Source organism: Bombus vosnesenskii, unplaced genomic scaffold (genome assembly GCF_011952255.1).
Source record: "Bombus vosnesenskii isolate JDL3184/JDL3185 unplaced genomic scaffold, Bvos_JDL3184-5_v1.1 scf7180000014816, whole genome shotgun sequence".
In the NCBI taxonomy this organism is placed as follows: domain Eukaryota; kingdom Metazoa; phylum Arthropoda; class Insecta; order Hymenoptera; family Apidae; genus Bombus; species Bombus vosnesenskii.
Window position 1 is genome coordinate 109,869 of NW_022883662.1, and position 16,490 is coordinate 126,358.

A 16,490-nucleotide genomic window follows, 5' to 3' on the forward strand; every position below is an offset into this window, starting at 1 on the left:
TTAATCAATATTGAATCTATAATTAATTTTTTCAACAAAAACGTAATTTTATATTTTCAAACAATTTAGGTACTTACGTCTCGTGGTAATACTATTATTAAAATTTATTATATAAATCAAATTTAATAAAATTTAATAATAAAATTCACACGTAAACAGAAATATTTATCGAAATTGAAGTTTAAAGAAAGATACCACCAATATCAATAAAATATCATAGCCAACCGTAACATTTTGTTATTTATTTCAAAGAGACGTTTGATTTGTTTTTCATTTATATTCAATATTGTGTTATCTTGTTTGATAGATATATACACATTTTCTACTTTTATAATTCAACTACGTTATTAAATAATGTAGTTGATTAAATTAATAGAATTCAGTAAACTAAGTTTGGGGGCTAAGATTATATTCTATGCTATCTACAAGTATTGATTTTAGAACCAATGTTGATTGAACATCTTTTATTCTTTTAGTAGATATCGTAAGTTTTAAAGTGTAAGATACTTGCTTTTTAACATTCCTATTATACAGGATAATTCACCTAATTTTAAGTCATCAAATAACTTATAACTCTGATTTTTTATATGAAATGTGTATCATGTGACATTTCTCTGAAATGTCTTTTCTTATAACAGTCAAAATTACACGATTAATTTAATTACTCTGTATATAAATAATTAAATAATTTAAACAAGATGATAAAATATTCTTTATTCTCGTGTAGAATGAGATACTTAACGAATAATATTTCAATGTAGCTCCATATTTCCTAGAAATACGTTGTTAGAGAAACATCGCCTTTAAGCATATTTTTTACTGTCCAACGTTTTTACAATTATTTTTAATCCAAATTATTTTTATTTTGGAGAGTCATTTGCAGAATATTAAATGATTGTCAAAAACTAGAACATTTATTAAATTAAAAATATTTGAGGACAAATATTGGACTCAAAATGTCAATTACATTCTTCGTTGTGTAGAATGATTTAAATTTCGCTGTCGCTAAGGATTTTTCAAAAGCAGTTTCGGTTGAAATTGAATCGAGATCAAGATATAATTGATTATTATAAAATTGCAGCAGGATTAGTTTGTTCAAAATTTTGTATTCTGTGAAAAATAATAACAACTAATAAGATAGTATCAATGTGTATACATGTCTGTTTAATGTGAAATTCTTTGATCTATTCTATTTTAGATATATTACGAAACTTTGAATTGAATGGAAGAGTTCTTTGACATCACGCTAGTATTGTCAGTAGCTTTACTATAATATTAATAATTTATACTTTTAATTTTGTTGTCAATTTCAAAATGTCGTTAGATATTTGTTCAAAAAGAAAAGTTTCGTAAAATATCGAAAATATAAATTATCAAAAAAGTATGGATGAAAAAATGAACTTATTAAAAGAAAGTAACATAACATGACATGAACGACGATTAAAAATAATTAAAAAGTATTTAAAAAATAATTATCGATTAATTAAATAATAATTTTTTAATTTAATTAAATGTTATTTTCCAAATGAATTGGTACAAAAGATTTGAGCACTTTCTTAAAACGTGAAATTTTTACATTCTTAAGTGATATTTAATTCTCTTTTAATCAAACTACAAACCTATACGCTTACAATCAAGCTACACCTGTGCTTAGACGAATAAACCAAATTCTGTGAAAATTGTTGCCTACGTTTTATTCGATATGAATCTTGTGGTAAGAATTAGAAGGTCGATGAATTCCATGTTGTTTCTCTAAAAGTTAAACGAATTTGTAGATTATTCTGTTGGTCATTCGATATTTCTACAGATCGAGGTACCTTCTGATGCGTATTGTGCCAAAGAAGTATTAAATTAGAACAAATGTACGATTATTACATTTGCAAACTACTGCACGTTATGTTTGTTTTCCTTTTATAAGTTCTATTATATTGATTTATTGGTATTTTTTAAAATTGAGATATACGAATGATGAAGGAAAACTCGAATTTATTATTTTTAAAGTAATTAATTAAAGTAGTGTTGTAATATGTATTTTAGTAGAATTTTGTAATTGTAATTTTATAATAGTAACTTATATTTGAAAATGTCTGAGTTATGAATTATTTAAACATTCACGTAGATTTCATTTTATACTTTGCATAACCTGATATACTTCAATATAATCAAATATTTGAGAATATCGAAATATTCTATAATGAGAATTTCTAAGGTAAGTATTATTCAAAATTAAAATATATAGATATTAATTAATATATTGTGAAATGATATTAAGAAGGAAATTGTATTTATTTGTTTTATATATGTCGGAGATGAAAGGACATCGGAGCCTTCCCTTTGGAACTTCGGGAAAATCCCTTAACACCGTAATATAGATTCTATCATAGGCGTAATTAAACAATTGCCGTCATTCGATCCGATTGTATTTGTTCGAGATTTGTGATAATGAGCTTGGGCTCGAGGCGACAACTAGTCGCCAAACGTAGTCGCGGTCAAGGGATGAACATTTTGTCTAACAAAGGTATTTCAACGGTTTCTGTCCTGTGGTTCGCCACACGCAAATCCTATTCTTCGAGTAAGATGATTGCCAGATGTCGATGCGTTGCCGCACTACACGCACAGCTTTCCCTCGAGGGCGGCTAGCATCTTTTTCTAACCACCAACATGGAAATTGACCAATTATCAGCAACGTCAATTTCCCTCACTTTCTGAACGAAGGCTATCCTCGACGAATCCGATGATCTCGTGTCCTTAGACACACCCTATCATAGTTTTCCTCCGCAGCATCATCGCTATAGAAAGTCATTCTCTCGTGAGGTCGTATTAGCGAGTTACTTAGTGTCTGTACGCTCGGTGGATATTCCGTGTTTTAACAAAGAGTCCGACTTAGATATCGTGAGCATGTTCATCTATCATCCCGTTGACCGCGGATTCTTTATTGAACCTAGGATCATTGTCATTAGTTTCTCGAGTATCTAATTACCACGGTTACTTGTCTAATTCTATAATAATCGTATTTGCACTAGTCAATGTCTTCTCTATTGCATAACGACAACGTGTAATCCGAACGAAAATTCGTTTCACGCCCCTAACTCTGATTCTAATGTAAACCCGACATATAGAATGACATAAAAATTTCTTTCATTTCGTTTTTTTAAAGTAACTTCGGAATAAATTTGATTTTCTCTTTTGTGCGGACTGATACATTTCTTTTAGCATACTTGTATTCTTTTAAATAAACGACTCGAATATTTAGTCATTTACAAAGTAATAAATAAAATAATTGTTTCGAAATATTATTTCACATGTTCAAAATACATATGTTGTAGTGGTTTTTTTCAAATAAAAATTCTCAAAGAAAATAAAACGGGTTTTAAAAATTATATTTCTATGCTTTCGTGGCATATAAATTAACAATTTCAAAATATTTTATTATATTTCAAAGAATAATGCAATCGAAGATTAATACATATAAAGTTTATTTAAAGTACTTCAAAATTAGTTTCAAAAATTAAAATAGGCTTGATTCGTAAGAAATTAATATTAAGAACATCCATGCGTAAAAAGTAACGCTCTATAATCAAGATGTTGAAAAAATAAATATTTTATTACGAATTCTCTTTCCTTTTGGATAGAGATAACTATTATTGTCCGAAATAAATACATACATATATGTCGAAATAAGTTATTTATTTGATATAAATAGTGTTTAAAAATAAAAACGAGAAGGAGAGCACTCATTGTCAGTGCAGTAGGAGAGTAACAACGTACATATTATATAGTTTTTGTTGTATGAAAAGATACTATTTAGTATTAATTATTTTCAACCTAATACAAGCTAAAGAAGTAAAATAAAATACAGATAATTGTAGAAGCTTGAAATAAACGTCAAGTCTCTTCTATAACATCTATTGATTAATTATCAATATTTATTATAATATCTTTTATGTTATTTTAAATATGTTGGTATAACTTATTTTCAATTTTAGTTATTAACAATAACTATTAGTAATTAATAAATTATTTGATAGATTTTACCGAGTCTATAACGCATAGATGTAATATGAATATGTATTGTTAAAGTAATATCCTCCTGTAAATAATGAAGAATTGAAGAAAAATAAGAAGATGGAATTTTGAATTGTAAGGTAAGTGGTAAAATCGAAGATTACTTAAATGCACACACTATTTATTTTGAATGCATAATCGTACGGTTAACATACCTGGTTTCGCGTCATTCTGGTTGATCAAAATCTTGCACCGGATATAAATCATGAGTTCGACCTCGCTTTTTAAACGGATATTTGGGGGATTAGAATCAACTATAATATAAATGTGAAGATATCCTTTACGATGTACACACAACAAACGTTCAATTACTCTTGCTTCTTTCCGACTCCTTACACGAATATAAATAATACCGACTTAAAAACTATGTTTTTTTTACGCTCTCCATTTTTTTGTTTTATTTATTCGCCTATAGAAATTACGTCTAAGAAACTGTGGTTTAAAATCTCTGCGAGACTCTTGATTGCTAACGAGATTTTTTCTTTTACGATACCATTTTCCTCTATTTTTTCTTTTTCATTATTGTTGTTCTTCCGCAAAAATAATTATTCCGCGAATTTTATTCTACAACTTCTTTCCTCTTAAGTTTTTAAACAAATTCTTTTCTTCTTCGAATTGTTCGCTGTTCTGATTCGGATATGAATTATTTTTTCTTTAATTTATGTTATGATAAGTAAAATTGTGGCCTCGTAGTCGGAGAAAATAACGACGCTTGGAATTAAACTTGGTTTACATCGAAGAATGATAAATATTTATGCACAATGTTTTCTCGTAAGAAAATACATACGTCAGATGTTAGGAAAGATTTTTTTTTCAATTTTGGAATCAAAAAGTACAACATAATTACAAACAACAAAATAGTAGTCATTATATATTAAGCTTGGTCGAAGTCTTAAGATTTTTAATTATAGAGTAAATTTTGGAATTTACGAATTATCAAATTTTCAAATCTTTTGTTTCACGAATTTTTGAATCTTTAATATTTCAAATCTTTAATTCCGAAATTTCAGGTTTTTAAATTATCAAATTGTTGAATTTCCAAGTTTTCGACTTTACAGACTTTTTACAGAGTTTTCCAAACTTTCAGGTTTCTGAACTTTCAATATTTTTTTTATATTTTTCACTTGAGTTTTCAAAAAGATAAAAAAATAGAACGTTATATAATAATGGAGGAAGGACATCTTAACTAGTGATAATAAATATACCTTTACATAAATAAACAAAACTTTCCTAACATCGTCTGTATCATACATAGCGCTAACAAAAATCCAGAAGTAAATATAAGATTCAAACGTGATACATGTCTATTAATGTTTACTTCCAATTTTCCTGATTTATTCGTATAACTGTGTTATATTGCCACTCATAACAAAACATTTCAAACATCTAGTTCTGACCGGATGTCTCAAAGACCTGTTCTAAATAGATAAGTTGTTCGATTTCTGCTGGTCGATAATAAAGTATTACACCAATATACCTTGGCTATCTATAATTACTTAATTATCATCGAAACGAAAACACTTCGTTACGTAAATCCCGCTAACAACATATTGAAAAATTTCTGTACCTAGTAGGTTCACTACAAAGAAATTTCATCTATGATGTCATCATGGACTACCATAGATGTTGGCGAATTTGACGCCATTTTGACTCATTGATAAATGCTTTTTGTAATCGTAACTCGCGATACAAACAAGAGATTTCTTTTATTTAAGAAAAAATTGCACACGTTCTGAGAACTATTTTATTTATCATATTAGAGACCAAAGGAATTTCCTAGTCAAGAATATCTTTTTATCTTGCGGTTGCTTTTAAGGCTCATATAGAAACATTTGAAAATTAGGAAACATGTTTCAATTTTAAAAACTTATATGGGGATTCAGATGAAACACTGATGGCAAAGTGAGAATCCACGTATACAATCGAATACCTTGATTAACTCGAACCTCTATAGTTTGGAAACCTTCATAAGATTACAATTTTTGTATATGTTCTCTTTCGCTACTGCGAGAAGCTCTAAAACTCGAAATATAAACTTATTTTACTTCGAATTATTTGTTGCGCGTTTGACTGTGTTATTTTACCTCTATAACTCGAATTAGAAGAAGCCCAATCTCTGTCGCGAGTTGAATTTTACTTCTATATCGATAGATAATATGTGTATACATATACGTACGTATCTATGTCTTGCAATGAAAAATCGTATTTTAATCTGCACTCACCGTGATTCTGATTCTTGCATATTTTCTGATTCTTTATATGCGTGCTCATCATATACAATCTGTATAACAAACTGCCATTTATTTTTCTAAACAAATAATAGATCTCTAACAGTTGAATGTGTTCTTCTTCGAACTTTTATAATTTGGAGAATATTAACCCTTAACACTTTGACTGCCACGTTGGTCATTGGTGACCAGAGCGCTTGAACTTCTTACAATTGTAAAAATTGTATGAAAATTGACAGTTAGAGTATTTTGAATATAACCGATAAATACAAGATACTTTGAAACAAAAAGTGCCCCATTGAACAATTAATTAGAATTAATTGAACATTTTAATTAGAATTTCAATAAACAAAAATGAGAACAAATCTTACATCTAACGGTGCACTGTGTTGCATCCATATCTTTAAGACGTAATCTACGAATATTATTATAAACACAGCTTAGAAAATAATCGTAAATACTGCTTTATAATCATATAGAGGGTGGTTGGTAATTGGTGGTACAAGCGGAAAGGCGGTGATTCTACGCGAAAAAAGAAGTCGAAAATATAGAATAAAAATTTTTTTTTTCATTTTTTTTTTTAAATTTTTTCATCGCGACAACGATCTACAGTGAGATCCGTTATAACGAGACGTGATAAGTGCACGCGTACCGAGCGAAAATTCAAAGTCGATTTTCTCGAGAACAAAGCCTCAAACGAAAAATTTTTATTCTATATTTTCGATTTCTTTTTTCGCATAGAATCACCCCCTTTCCGCTTGTACCACCAGTTATCAACCACCCTGTATATAATTGAAGTTAGAAGTGTGCACACACATACGTAGAATGAGCAAATACTGTTTACTAATATCTTCTACACGTTCCAACAATATATTCTGGACGTTTTGCTTACGACGAAATAACGAATGCAAATAGTTTGTTGATATAAACAAAGCCTTGTTATAATATATCGCCATCAACTGTTACCAAAGCGTCACGGTGGTCATCCGTGATCATCAATAAGATAAACGGTCCATTGGGAAAGAACGTTGTCTTACATCATCAATCTATTATTATTTTGCCATTATATGTTTTGACAAATAAAAATATTCCCGCAGCGTCCTGAGCGAAACATGTGATTTCGGTGTGGCAGTCAAAGTGTTAACTGATATCGTTAGGTCAGTGGTGTTTTTAACGGTTTGAATTAAGACACTTGATTTTAAAGTACTTCATTTCAATTTATATTCTGGATTTTTATATGATAAAGACCATTAGGAGGATTTATTATATAACATATAGAGAACACAAACTAAAATTGAATATTCTAGAATTAAGTAATCAATTTGCAAATCTAATCTCTTGTGATCAATTACGAGCCAATGATAACGATACTGTTTCAAGGTTAATCTTTGTATCTATTATGCCTCTTTTGGTGCCATTTTGGTTTGTTAAACCTCTCTTATTAGATCAGACCAAACTTTCTTATAGATCGGGCAAACCCTTCACAACTCGAAGACTTTAGGTTTTCCATTGAGATTCGAGTCATCGAGGTTCCACTGTATCAACAATTACTTCCTTAAATGTTTAATACAAGATCAATTGTCCCTTTAGCATTTTTTCATTTTTCAAGATATGTTGAGATATTTAAAGCTCCCGCTTTTTACCTTTTAAGTAAAGGTATATTTGGAAAAATGCGAGACATGGATCCTATCATTAGACTGCGGATTTCTATGGAAAGTTTGAAAATGCTCAGACACATAGAACGCACATAATATGTAAAAATATACTTTCGATATAAAATATTGAAATATTTTAATTCGATATAAAATATAAAATATCGAATGTATAGCATTCTCTAATATTTATTAGGTAAAATAATATTATACCTATGTAGTTTTCATTTTGTAAATTATGTTCATAAAAATAGAAATTTGCATAAATATCCGCAGTCCAGGCATTATAAATGAAGCCATTTATATTTTATTTTTAGAATTATATATAACCTAAAACTTTTCTAAATGTTAGTGTATTATAATTCGTATCGTTATATCATTGTGTCCATTATTAACAAAATTCGTTTCGAAAGAGTCGACGTTTATGTGTCCATATTGTATAACAAGTGGGTATACAAATTTGCTAATGCTTTCAGTTCTACTATATGGCTTCAATTTCTTTCACACAAATTTTACTTTTATTCAATAAATTCATATTCCGCAAAATAATTTTGTTCAATCCAACTTCTTTGGTCTCTAGCATTAGAAAAAATACAACAGCTATATAGAATTGTAAAAGAGATCAAGAGATTACAATCGTTTACGGCATAAACATTACACTATTACCATAGCTGTTTTGATTGTTTTTATAATCAATACGTACTGATTATGTTAATTCCCGACTTGTTTTATTTTCTTCTTACAATATCGACGATACGCGAGTCTACGACTAAGAGACTTCTAAAGATGATCTTTCTGTAAGTCTGCTCGAGGCAAAAGTGTCCTGTTATCATGCTTTTAGGCGTGTACGAGCATTTTGAAAGTAATATTTACCAATCGATCACTTTCTCCTCGATCAATATTCACGAAGCTCGAATTTCATATCTTTCGTAGATAAGTTTCCGTTCGGAAGTATCAAGATATTTTCTGGTTTAATAAGTCTATCTGGATGTAATAATTGCTGTAAATTATTAACTCATGATTATAGACGATCATGATTTTGCATATACGACAATGATATTAAGAGTTTGCAAGAGTTACAAGGTGAATGTACTGAATTAGATAATCCTAATTAACAATTAATGTTCCTTTGATACAACATATTCTTGAATTTCAGAATTTATAAATCTTCAAATTTTAGAATCTCTGATTTGTTAAACATTCAAAAATTTCAAAATTTGAATATTTATGTTTTCGAATTGATAAACAAGTCTTTGGATTTTTGAATTTTCAAACTTTCAAGTCAACAAATTTTTGAGTTTCCAAATCCTTGAATTTTCGTGTTATGAAGTTTCAAACTTATGAATTTTCAAAATTTTAGCATTTCTGAAATACCAAGTACCAAGTTTCCGAATTTAGCATTCCCAAATTTTTCCAAACTCTCGAATTTTCAAATTCTCAAACTTTTAAATTTCTAGATTTTCAAATCTTCAAAGTTTTCGAATTTTCAAATGTATGATTTTTGTACATATCTTGAGATTCTGTTACCTCCATCTGTTTTTCAAACTATATATTAATTCTTAAAGATTGTAGTAATAATTTCCCAATTATTTCCAAGATTAACCTCACGTTCTGTAAATATCTTAATACTTACGAACAGTGATATATTTCGAAAGATCGGATGAAAAATCACTTGAAGAAAAAGCAACTGAACATAATTTTTGTAATTTATACTCGTTCACGTCTAATAATTTGCAAAAACTTTCATCTCGCACAAAAGAAACTTTTTGCAAAACTTGTTCTTTTTATGCTTGATAGATCTTGTATCAGACGTGACGTTTATCATCGTCATTATTTTTTATTCTCCTTCCTCGTATGTTCTTCGAACGATTTTCAAGAGATCGCCTTTGAATTCTCAAAGGCAGTCGACGATCATCGACGACAGTTGAATCGATATTTTACTGAACGATTGCAAGAGCTGCCCTTTCATCGATTTCGAACGTCTTCTCCTTGCGTTCTCTTGTATCTAACGTTTGTAAAACTAACGTAAGTCAAAGAAGCTCAAGCCTACGGAGAGGATGTCGACACCGATGACCACCACGGTCACTGTAACCGAGGGGACCAATATTGCGCTGCCATATCTGGTGCTGGTTGACCTGGTACTGCAATCGGTACACTGACACCTGGTGATATCAGACCTGCAAGATGATTTAACGTTTATTCAATGGGTTTGTTTTATTGCTTAACACATTGTGGATCAGATATTTTATTGTTGACTATGACCAGCCATCTTTTGTGTGAAATATTTTAAAATTACTTATTTATTAATTGTTAGTAGTTAAAAATCATTGCCATGTTAGATATTTATTTTCAACAAATATTTCAAAATTATATGCGTTTTCAAAATAAAGGTAATTATAATTTTTCACGTACTAAAAGTTTCTTTAAGTATGATACTTAGCAAAACGTTCATTTCTTTTTCCATTCGTAATGCATACTATGTTGTGTTTTGCGTTACAGCGGAATAACAGCTCTTGATTGATGAGGTAGAAATTGTAGATATCTTGTCAACAACTCCTAAAGGCGCGATAGAAAATAGTAGATATCTCGTTATTCTTTCGCAATGTGTTAAGATTATATACGTATCGTTAGACGTACAGTTACTCACGAAAGTATTCGCACAGTTATGGAAATCTTTCACAAATATAGTAAAACTTCGTTTATGCGAACAACTTAATGCTCTATTATTCGAACTAGGACTGAGCATAATTTCAGTTATGCAAAAATAATTATGATGAATATATCCGTAATAAACACGAATAAAACATACAAATAACTCTGTATACAAAGTAAATTCTATCGCGCGTAGTTTAACACAACGATGGAATTTTATTTCCGTTATTAAATAATAATTCAAGCTATAAAATGTTTTAAGATAAGAATTTTCGAAGTATATGTGCTATATCACAGTGTAGTGAATTTGAAAAATAAAAATAAATGGGTATAAAAAGTAATCGACTTTATGAGTTGAAGATAAATTGCAAAATCCTATATTTATAATGTTTCTTTTTAATTCTAAAAAAAAATTGTCAATGTGAAACAGATGATTATAAATCGTACAATATACTCTATTGTGACAAAAAGAACAACTAGATATGTATATACCCGATATATTTAAAATATATATATTTGAAATGTTGAACATTTTTAACATCTTTCAGGTTTTTTAGTAAGATTTAGAACCGTAAGCGAATTTTATAGGTACATAATTTGTTAATTGCTAAGCCAAGGATTGTAATACCTCATTGTCTTTTTGCTCTTTAATATTATCCCGTTCAGTGATTTTAATACAATAATATCGAATCAAGCTTTTCTATGTATTGTAAGGCAAGTATGTAAAATTTAAACATTACGAAATTTCTATTCATTCTGTATGTGAAAATATCAGATAATAGAAGCCAATTAAACACGGACATATAAAATCAATGATCAATCTTTTCGTTAGTACTCTTATTTTATAATTTTCTAATTTTTTCCTAATTTCTAATATTTAAAATTTATTTATTAATTTATTTTTATTATTTTTTTTATTAATAAAACATTAGCTTGTGAAGAATGATTATTATTAAACAAAAATATTCATAATCACGTTCAATATCATATTAATGATTAACAAGTGACCATATTCTCATCATTAGCTTACGACCTTTTCTGACCTAAAATGACCTTTTACCAGAGCTCTTTAAATTTATATCTCGTACTCTGGGCATAGAAATATATTAAAGGACATTACTAAAAAAAAAAGTCCGGTCACCTTGAAACCTACGAATCTTTGCGATAAAACTACTTTTATCACGCTATCATGAGTTATAGTATTTTTTATATATAGCTATAAAACTTTATCATTTAAGGCGTGGGGATCTATGTTAAAATATTTAGTTACATTAGAATTTTTTTAAATTGTGTTCTACCCGGAACTGCTTATGGTTTTGTCTATATTTTTAAGAAACATAATAATAACATAATAATTTAAAAAAAGATAAATAATTTGTTTCATTATAACTGTGCTTTAGTGAAGTTTTGTGAGTGTACGATAGGACTATAAAGAATAAAAAATAAGTTTTTATTTACATATTATTTACTTTTTACATATGTAATTTTCAAAGGAAGAAATGGCCACTGAAAGAATTGACCAGTATTGCCCAAAACAGCATGCATTAAAAAATTATGATAATTATTCAGTAAAGGGTGCACCTCACCGATTTCAATGATGTTGAAATATTCCCGTTTCATTTACTTATAGACATGTATAATACTGTATAATATGTACTTGTATAATATGTATAATTTGTACAATATGTATATTATGTATAATAGTGTATAATAATATTCCCAAAAAGCTTCAATAAAATTTCAATTAAATTAATTTTATGATTATACTTCGTTCTGAAGTAGTCTGCCACGGTTTTGTGTAGTTTAAATTAAACTTAGCTAATTCATCTATAAGAAAAACAACCATTTTTAATACCATTTTTAATACAGGCTGTACTAAAGTAGTTCCGACAAAGCTAGCATGAAATATTTTTCGATGAATCGATTGATATATGGAATGTCGCAGTTTACTTTAATCTTCAATTTGTCAAAAATCTTAACAAATATATCTACCGCCGTTTACAAATTATTTATAGTACAAAAATATATAAAAGAAATGGTTAATTAATACATATAGTTCTAAACATAGACTGCTTTATAACTTGAAAACTGAAGCTGAGCGGAGGTTATATGTATAGGAAAAAATTGTACAGAATGTTACACTTGACAACATATTTTAAGGTCATCGAAATTGGCGAGGTGTGCCCTTTCCTGAATAATTACCAAAATTAAATCTTATAAATTACTTAGATTAATATAGTGCATCATCTTTCAAGGTACTGTATTCCTTTAAAGTCCTCCAAAAATCAGAAAAGTCAGAAAAATCATATTATTAAACTTGAAATGCCATATGAAGAAACTCTCTAATCTAAGAACCTCCCAAGCCACCCAAACTTGATTTAGAAGCTAACAGAGACAACAACATTCATACATATTCCAGTACATATACCGGATGATACTATTGTAGCCACGTAACGCATTTTGAACATGCCTTAAAATAAAGTGTGATTCCTTTATATTTAATTTTTAGTTATTTTGTTACATTAAAACGTTATAAATTGAAAATCGCTTTCAAACGACGTTTTATGTCGACTGGTAATCTAAACCAGTTTAAATAAACCAGTTTGCAATAATCATAATCTATTTATATAGTTCCTTCTGACTGCAACTGTTTTATCCTTGAATAGGATAGTGATAAGGATTTCTAAGCCTTAAATGTCAGTGAATGTAGTTTCAACTAAGAAACGTATATTTTCACGCGCTCCATATAGCTGAAATTTCACACAGGCAGGCAATGTGTTAAAAATAAAATGCATCGAAAAGTTATTATTTACTATTTCCATTTTGCAGATAAAAATATCATGTAACATGTTTCTTGAGTTTGTTTTAATAACCACTAATATATAATATAATATAAGGAAATAATAGACGCACAGTTTTTTGTTTTATATTAGTTTATTGAATTATGCACGAACATAATAATAGAAATATGACGAAATGGGTCATACTTAATTCGATAAAATAATATAAAACAAATTGTTGTTCGTCTATCATCTTATAAAACGAAAGAAACTTTTCGGACAACCTAATAATAAGAAAAAACATATGTAGTCCCCTTTAATAAAACCCCAGGCTATCTTGGTTTCGCTTTAAAAGTAAACGATCTTCAACTTATGTTGCTTTAAAACTTTCGTTAGATTCCGTAAAAATTTCGTTACGTAGCCGTAAATGGTTGAAAAATCGTGCGTCGCGTTAGACCGAATGCACTGTATAGATTGCAAATGCAGTTCTGTAACGATAAAAACAGCTTGGGTAACGCAGAAGCGAGTATAATCCATTACCGGGAGGTTGAATAGCGTGTTATCCGTGGTAGTCCATCGGCTAAAGTGCAAGCAGCGAGTGCAGTGAGTGCGGTAGACTCACCGGTGGAGCTGGTGTTTTGATTGTACTGGTTCAGGCCCGCGGTATGGTATGGTTGAGTGGGCTGCACGTGGGCCGTGCCCCGTATCCAAGATGAAGAGGCTCGTAACTCGGTGGGCGAGCCACACCACACGAGTATCCGTTGTCTCGTTGTTGAAGACACGCTCGGGACTCGGTCCCACCGTCATGCCCACGGTCATGCCCATGGGGCCCATCCCACCGCTCGTTGATAACGATGACATGCTGCTGGTAGTGTGCTGGTTTTGCTGACTCCCACCGGACATAGTGAAACTCGGCATCGACGTCATTGGGCTGACAGGTTTTACAAAAATATGTTAATTTTGGTAATACGATATCTGGTAGTATATGTACTAATAATAATTGCACTCGTAGGATATATGCAATTGGACTGGGAAGTTTGAAATATGTGTATGTATATTAATTTTACAATATTAATATTACGATGTAATATAACATACATATATATATTGCATATGTATATTTATATATGTTAATTTTGATAATATAATATTTGATAATGCAATGTCTCGATTATGTTTTACATTATGATAGAAAGTCGTCTACTGTGAATATATATACTAATATTTGCATTTGTCATATATGTCTGTCATTGAACCAAAAGGTTTTCCAAATATACAGGGTGGTTGGTAACTGGTGGTACAAGCGGAAAGGGGGTGATTCTACGCGAAAAAAGAAGTCGAAAATATACAATAAAAATTTTTTGTTTGAAGTTTTGTTCTCGAGAAAATCGACTTTGAATTTTCGCTCGGTACGCGTGCGGTACGTTATAACGGATCTCACTGTAGATCGTTGTCTCGATGGAAAAATTAAAAAAAAAATTAAAAAAAATTGTTTATTCTATTCCTTCGACTTCTTTTTTCGTGGTTGGTACCACCAGTTACCAACCACCCTGTATATATTTTAGTTTTAATAACGATATTGAATATGGATGTGTAGATAATATTTTCTTTTCTTCGAGCGGGTCGCAAAGAATTGCCATTTTTAAAAGTGTGTCTCGGCCTATACAAGTTTAGGAAGCTTTGTATTATTTAAATATCGACCTCTATTTGACACATTCGCAGCTGGCGACGTCTTTTCTGACGTTTCTACGTCATTTTTAAATCCTCACGTTATCACCTACCGAAAACGTGATTTTATGTTTTTCCAAAATCTATGGCTGATCGAGGCTCATGTAATTCTACGAGATCTCTTTTCATATTTACAACTAGTTATATGCAGTTTATAATGAATAGGGCTTTATTACTTCTTATTACTTCTTTTTTTAGACCATTAACCCCTTAACCTACTATTTACGTTCGAAAATTTTGGTCCGAAAACGTAAACAAGCTATTATATATTATATTATATTTGGCACGATCATCCTACTACGGGCTACGCCCATAATATTTACGTTTGGTCCGATCATCGTACTACGGGCTATGCCCGTATTTGCAGGTTAAGGGGTTAACCGCGCGATGACTAACATAGCCATAAATGAGCCATAAGGCTTATAGCGGTTCGCAAACCATTGGATGGCCCGCAGATTTTTAAAAAATTATTTTGTATCGCAATCAACAGTAATCAATTTACGGCGTTTAGCTGTGGAGTCTTGGAAATTATTAATATTTAATTAGGCGGCGCCCAATTAAAGTTCTTACGTCAGAACCGACATCTGGCAGCGAATGCGTTAACAAATCATGTTAATTCTCACCTGTATGAATCAGGCATGCTTGGTATTCCTGGATAAACGGCTGTGGGCGCGAAACCATGATGTATCCTGGGTGGAGAGGGCGGTGCTTGCGGGGGTGGTTGACTAGCCAAAATACCCGAGGCTGGCGGCGGTGTTGGATGGCCAGCGCCAACTAGACTCACACCTCCTGCGTGCTGTTGCTGTTGTTGCTGCTGCTGCGACTGTTGTTGCTGTTGCTGTTGCTGTTGTGACTGCTGGTGTTGCGGGTTGTCCCTCCGTTGCGTGCGCAATTTCTCTTCGCGCCGCCACTTCGCCCGCCGATTCGAAAACCACACCTGAGTTAGTGAACGAGAAGACAGACGAAGATACAGGTCAATCGCTAGGCTACAGGTTCCGCTTAATTTCGGTCGTCCGGAGTATTTTTTTACTGTTTTATATTTTTTTGCGCGATATTCTAAAGATGACGCGAACTCGATAGTAGGGAGTTGGCAAATTGGAAGTTTGTGATATATACAGTGCATTCTTTGGTATTTACTGTGGCTACAAAAAGTATTCACACATATCCTTATTTTCCAATGAAGCGTTTTGTTATCAGGTTCTACGTTTCAGTCTCATAGTATCAAATATTTGTCACATGAGAGTACTACTAAATGATACGAAATCTAATATACTTGGATTTAATTAATTGGTATGCAAACACTATAATAAATACTACATATATGTGAATTCTATGTTATGTAGATTCATGCCTCTTGGAAGTGTGTTCTAAGTGTTGAATTATTG

General features: G+C 30.6%; 1 protein-coding gene across 1 annotated transcript in view; it reads right to left on the reverse strand.

The window, feature by feature from the left end:
- Window positions 1-9,911: 9,911 nt before the first annotated feature.
- The window catches only part of LOC117240599 (paired box protein Pax-6-like), a 148,817-nt gene continuing 142,238 nt past the window's right edge, over window positions 9,912-16,490 (reverse strand). Inside the window, 5 exon segments of the mRNA XM_033506609.1 lie at window positions 9,912-10,122; window positions 14,000-14,062; window positions 14,065-14,163; window positions 14,166-14,308; window positions 15,729-16,042. Coding sequence (XP_033362500.1) covers window positions 10,028-10,122; window positions 14,000-14,062; window positions 14,065-14,163; window positions 14,166-14,308; window positions 15,729-16,042 — 714 coding nt within the window. The 3' untranslated portion in view covers window positions 9,912-10,027.